This window comes from Amblyomma maculatum, chromosome 1 (assembly GCF_055883805.1).
Source record: "Amblyomma maculatum isolate TAMU_Amacu chromosome 1, ASM5588380v1, whole genome shotgun sequence".
NCBI classification, from domain to species: Eukaryota; Metazoa; Arthropoda; class Arachnida; order Ixodida; family Ixodidae; genus Amblyomma; species Amblyomma maculatum.
This window is the reverse complement of record NC_139344.1, coordinates 289654111-289660758: the sequence shown is the minus strand read 5'-3', so window position 1 is coordinate 289660758 and position 6648 is coordinate 289654111. Positions and strand designations below refer to the sequence as shown.

General features: G+C 53.4%; 1 protein-coding gene across 1 annotated transcript; it reads right to left on the bottom strand.

Annotated features, from left to right (window-relative positions):
* Positions 1 to 2313: 2313 nt before the first annotated feature.
* LOC146206778 (uncharacterized) lies at positions 2314 to 4536 on the bottom strand. Its single transcript, XM_084575605.1, has one exon. The coding sequence runs from the start codon at positions 4534 to 4536 to the stop codon at positions 2314 to 2316; it is 2223 nt and encodes a 740-aa protein (XP_084431731.1).
* Between the last annotated feature and the right edge of the window lie 2112 nt (positions 4537 to 6648).

Genomic DNA, 6648 nt, shown 5'->3' with positions numbered 1-6648 from the left:
AGAGTTATATTCACAAAAGAAAACTAGCCGTGGTCGGCCGCGCCGACCGCTAAACAGAGCGACAAGGGACTCCGCGTCCCCGCAGTCGAGCTGGCGCCTCTTGCCCCAGCTCCAAAGCAACCACTAGCTACTCCAGGCGCTCGCCAGCGCGAGCGTCCTAACGCAAGGAGTAGCTCCAGCAAAAGACACTCGGGGCCCGTCCCGCGCTCCAGAGGTGAGCCGAGAGCGCGCCCCTTTCCACACGTAAAAACATAAAAACACAGTAACTGTAGCTCATCCCCGCGTATGTGGGCCACTCGTCGCAGCCTGTCCGACCGTTTCGCTTACTGACAGTCGTGTACTAGCAAGCTACACGTTATGCAGCGGGACGAAAGCCAGACCCCTCTCGCGGCATTTATGGCCTCCGGCCGTTCTCACCCGCACGACGGGACCGCGGGGCGGCCGCGTTAATAGGGAGTTTTAGAATAGGGGGACCCAAGGCTTGGGGCCCCCAAGGAAATAGCGCGCGGCAGCGCAACGTGCTAGCCGAGCGGCGAGTTTTAGAATAGGGGTTTTCCCGACGCAGCGGAGCCGGGCTTGCGTTCGTCGATTGCAGCGCCACGACGGTAGCCAAGGAAAAGCATTTTAATATATAAAAGCAAACAACGTTATATTATTCATCAAAAAGTACTATTATTGTGCAAAAACTATCTTAAGACTACCGGTTATATAAACCGTTTTCGTCAGACAAGACGAAATCGGCCAATTGTCAATCCAGGCCGAGACCGGGAAACCTCATTTGAACCTTCCGCGCTTTCCGCCGTCTGTTACCCATGGCAACCAAAGGAGGCGAACTCGCTAAGCCTAACAGCTCGGTAAATCCGGAAGCAATCTGAAAATATAGCACGTTTTATCGCTAAAATTTGGTTGTGCGGGCATCATGAGACATAGCATAAGCTTCGTTGGCCTTTCGTTTTCCATGAACGCGTGACACCATGGAGCGGTGACGACGAATGTGTGCCGAGGCGAGCGGCCGCCGCTTGGCCGAGCGCCGCCATGTTGCCGTAACCCAAGCGACCCAACGGCGGCTTGGGGCGAACGCTATTTTGGAAAAATAGGGGCCGCCCCAAGCGTTAACCCAAGACCCCAAGCGCGCCTTACGTTCTGCGCATGCGCATTTCGACGCCCCAAGCTCCTTGGGGGCCCCAAAGCTTGGGGCCCCCTATTCTAAAACTCTCTAATGAGGTCCCGCTTGAGGGAAGCAGAGGGTCTCTCCCGTCTCCCATAACAAAGGGACACGTGTGGCGGGGGTCCGAACGAAGAGCCTGCGCTCTTGAACTAATGGTCTCCTTCTAGGAAGTAAGCGTTTGAAAACAGACCAGACGCACAGTTCGCACCACGGCACCCCACCGAGACATTCCTTCCCAGTCAAGGATGCCAAAAATACAAACGGCAACGCGCCGGACCTTACACCTTCCCCCCAAGACTCGGTTGATCTATTGAAAGATAAGCCGAGACAAAACAACAAGAAAAAGGTTCGGCAAGTGGCGGGTGAGTCCTGAAGCTCACGCCAGCTATGGAAGCCGGTGAGCATGGCTGCGCGACCGTTCATCACATACATCCACAAACACATGATGCGAAAAAAAATACACACACACAGATGGTCCGCAGGATTACTGAGTTTGGCTTTGGCGTGCACACTTCGAATCCAATGATTCCAGTTTGTTGCTCGCGCACCATTCCCTGGCCCACTGTCCCCAGCGGTCACTGCGGGATGTCAGCCGGTGGCCTGTTCCAACAAGCGTTGGGGGTTTCAGACAAGGCATCTGCGAGTAAGCTTCGCGCTTTGGGGCATACTACTCGCAAGGAATGAGAGAGGATGCTATTTCTTCTCAAATTTCTTTACCGCCAATATTACGGCGTAAACCTCCCTTTTGATTGCAGTCCATCGCATTAGAACTGACGTGTGTCTGGCGAAGGCTATGGGCGCCTCCGTGTCGTCGTCAGAAAGCTGCGCCAAACAGGCACCGGCAGCCACTGCCGAAGCGTCCTTTAAAAGCAGATACGGCTTTCGCGGGTCTGGAGTGGTTACCAAAACAGTCTCGCATAGAGCTTTCTTTAAGGCGCTGAAGGCTTTGTCCGCATCATCTGGCCACGGTATCTTATTCGGTGAGCCTTTCCCCATTAGGCGTGTCAGTGGCAGAGCGATATCTGCAAAATCGAGGACACACCCGTGCGGAGTATACTCGACTTCACCAAAGCCGCTGTCATCCTGAAATATGGCTCTCACTGAGTCTACCCTGCCGATGTAGTGACATAACTTATTTGCATGCACTAGCATGCGGCGACCGTCACTATTTGTACATAGTACGAGTGCTCGCGGTATTTCTTTTTCACTACCGCCGGCTCGAGCCACTTCGGGTACAATTTCCTTGGTCTCTTGTCATCAAAGACGAAAACCGCCTCACCTTCACGAAAGGTTTTCACCATCGCGTGCCTGTTATAGTGAAACGCGTGCGCCTCTTGCTGTTTGCTGCTCCTTAGCTCCGCGATGTCGGCCGTGATCTCGAGCTGCGGTTTAAGGTTTTTCAAGTAGTCATAGGGGGCCTCCGCTAGCTCCCCAGGTTCACCAATATCTCCTGTCCAGGTCTGTTTGCGTGGGGGAGGCGCTATCGGTACCCTGTCGGTTTGCCGGTGGTCGGACCGAACTTTACAACTGTGGCAGCTGTCGCAGTGTTTGCGGATGTCCGCCTCCATGCCAGGCCAATAGAAACTTAACTTTAGGCGAGCTTTAGTCTTCCGAAAGCCAATGTGTCCGCCCCCATAGGACTCACGTGCCAGGCTCAGCGCGGCCTCGCGTCGTGAGTTTGGCAGTACTAACTGCTGCACCCCCTGACCTAACACCTGGTCTCTATGATACAAGACTCCCTCTACAATTGACATGCCAGCCTTCCCTTGCCTAGCATTCTGCCAGGCCTGACGCAGAGTCTCATCCTCGTGCTGCTCCTCCCGAAACCTCTGCACCCCGCTACGCTCAGTAATCACGTTGTCATCTTGTGATTTCTCCACCGCATTAATGACAACTGTTTGATCCGGCAGCATTTCATTCTCTGACACCAAGACGGGCTCCGCGCCAGCATCTAGCCCACATTCATCTGGTATTTCATCCGGTGTCGGCACCGTTATCACTGCCTGCACGCGACTCTCGCTGCCAATTTCGCCCGAGTCCTGCAGCTGTTCCCAGGCGTCTGCGGAGATTAGGCAATCTGTATGCGTGAGCTTATCGGTGAGCGCGCACTTCACCGGTGTCGAATATTCCCTGCCTTCGATTAACGAAGTACCACGATACAAACTCAACGGAACGATGGCCAGCTTCGCCTCTACCTTCTCTCCGAAAGCAGAAATGAGATCGATTGTCCCCTGTGCGGTTACAAACTCCTCAGGCACCATGCTCTCACGCAAGACAGTGATGTCAGCGCCAGTGTCTACCATGGCGCTGATAACAGCTTCCCGACAGCTGAGTTTAATGTCCCTGAGCGCAGGACGCGTGGTTTGCTCATCGTGGGTCGACACGCGTGCCGTTAACTTATCCTCGCGTGGCGGATCATCTCGCTTGTCGGCTGGGTTCTCGCCACTGTATGGACAATTCGCAACAAAATGTCTCCAGCTCCCGCATCGGAAACAGCCACTCGATCGCGATGGCCTTTTCCTTTCTCCTCCTGTCCTGCCTCCAGTTCTCTCTGCTCGCTCCGACCCTGAATTCTGCAAAGGTGCGGAATCGGTTGTGGCCCTTGAATGCTTGTCAGGGGCTTTAAAGCTGTCGTCTTTCCTCTGAGCGCTGCCCTTTCCAGCGGCTTCCTCATATGTTTGTAGCAGCGCGGCTATCTCGTCCGCCTTTAGCCACTTCTCTCCTTCGCGCAGCTTAACATATTTGTTGGCTTCCTCTGACAGCCCCGCCTTGAGCTGATCGGCTACCAATAGCCTTACAAGCTCATCGAATGATGACACGCATCGAGACTTTAAATAAAAATTTAGATAACTCTGGAGGCGGGTGACAAATGCCTTCCAGGTTTCTTCGCGGCGCTTTGTGGCCCCAGAAAACCGCCTTTTGTACTCTGCGGCTGAAAGTTTTAGCTCCTCTAGGACCACCGCCTTCAGCTTGTCGTAGTCCCGGTGCTGCTCGGCGGTGAACCGGGTTGACAAGTAGGTCACTCGCTCGGCCAGCATCGGGAACACGAGCTGCGCCCAGTGTTCCTTCGGAACGCTGTAAGCCTCGAGCGAGCATTCCACCGACTCAAACCAGACCGGCACTTCACCATCCGTTGGTAATTTGGGGAACGCGCCGGCGAGTAGCTTAGCGTACTGCCTCAGACGGTCGTTCTCCGAAGACGCCGCACTTTGCCCGTTAGCCAGCATGAGTTGCATCTGGAGCTCTAAAGCCCTTATCTTCTTTTCATACAACTCTAACTCCTTTTCAATGTTTCGGCCACACTGAGGTCTCGGCGCCTCAGTGCTGTCCTTGTCGCCACCGTCTCCCCCGTCACCGTCACTATCCATTGTCAGTGCCTTGTTGGGGTTAAGATGCCTAAATCTGGTCAGCATTAACTACACCAGCCACATCAAACAGTGAACGCCAAGAAAACAAAGGGACCAGGGAACTCACTCTGTGCTGCCCGCCGGGTCCTCTTTTCGGACTGGAATGGCGTCGATCGTCAAAGTGGCGCCGCTAGTCGCCCGCTGTTGTTGCTACTCGAGGGCTCCGCTCGCGTCCGTCGACGGACGCGTCCACTTGCGCTTGCAAGCTTCTGTGTCGCTCGTATCGCTGCTCATTGACGTCCTCGTCTTCGGCGCCTTGACGCCCGATGCTTAACGCACCCTCTTGTACCTGCTCGTTGTCTTCGGCGTATCGACGCCCGATGCTTCACGCACCTTGTCTCTCGGTTGAGCTGCAGCACACCAATCCTGTCGCGACTGCGCCAGTAAAGTTTTTGGTTCGGATGTTGATGGGTGACTGGATGGTAGAGCAAGCCAGTAAGTTGGTGGAGCAACTTGATAAACAACTGGAGAACTTTATACAAAAGAATAAGAGATACAAGAGTTATATTCACAAAGGAAAACTAGCCGTGGTCGGCTGCGCCGACCGCTAAACAGAGCGACAAGGGACTCCGCGTCCCCGCAGTCGAGCTGGCGCCTCTTGCCCCAGCTCCAAAGCAACCACTAGCTACTCCAGGCGCTCGCCAGCGCGAGCGTCCTAACGCAAGGAGTAGCTCCAGCAAAAGACACTCGTGCCCGTCCCGCGCTCCAGAGGTGAGCCGAGAGCGCGCCCCTTTCCACACGTAAAAACATAAAAACACAGTAACTGTAGCTCATCCCCGCGTATGTGGGCCACTCGTCGCAGCCTGTCCGACCGTTTCGCTTACTGACAGTCGTGTACTAGCAAGCTACACGTTATGCAGCGGGACGAAAGCCAGACCCCTCTCGCGGGATTTATGGCCTCCGGCCGTTCTCACCCGCACGACGGGACCGCGGGGGGGGGGGCCGCGTTAATGAGGTCCCGCTTGAGGGAAGCAGATGGTCTCTCCCGTCTCCCATAACAAAGGGACACGTGTGGCGGGGGTCCGAACGAAGAGCCTGCGCTCTTGAACCAATGGTCTCCTTCTAGGATGTAAGCATTTGAAAACAGACCAGACGCACAGTTCGCACCACGGCACCCCGCCGAGACATTCCTTCCCAGTCAAGGATGCCAAAAATACAAACGGCAACGCGCCGGACCTTACGCACCGCTACTCTTTGCCCTCTACCTAGAGCCACTTTGTTGAGTGTACTGCAAAACCACAGTATCCGTGGTTATGTTGCCTTCAGTAATGAAGTCAAAGTGCTTGCGTACGCCGACGATTTGGCGTTTTTCGGCACAGACAAACCCAGCATTGACAAAATTATAACCGCCATTGAGCATTGGCATTGTGTCTGGCGCTCAAATGAATAAGTCTAAAAGTTCGGGTCTGTGGTTCGTTTCATGGGGAGCAATGCTGACTCATTATGCTGCAATTAATTGCTCTCGTGTTCCCCCTAAATACCTTGGAGTTCCCCTTCATGCATTCAAGTTTAGTGTACGCTACTGGAAAGAGCGGGTCACGGCACCCAAAAGCTATGCTCAGACTTTTGTTCCGCACCACCTTTCAATTTTTGGCCTAGCACAGGCATGTAACATGTTTCTGGCTACAAAACTTTATTATGTTTTACAGGTACTCCATTGCGCGAGGAATTACATCCACAGTTTTCACCGAACGTTTGCGACGTTCATATGGTCGTCCAGTTTTGAGTCTATGCGGCGCGATAACTTATTCAGGTCTGTTTCTGCTGGTGGACTAGGTTTGACACATCTCTGTCAGACAGTTAATTGCTCGTTTCTTCTTTTTCCGTAATAGCTCCCATCCAATTACCAGAGCATCCCTGAAAACTAACCTAGTGAACCTTCTTCCAAACTTAGTAGTCTCTTCCAATTTTATCGATCGGCTCTTATTATTTTGTTTTATGAAATAAGTTTACGATTCAGTGCGTTTTCTGGCAGTTCGCTTCTCTTATGAGTACCTATTCTCTGTTTCACGGAAAAATATATACCAGGATTTCATATCTATGTTGTTCCCGCCTCCCTTATATCATTCACTC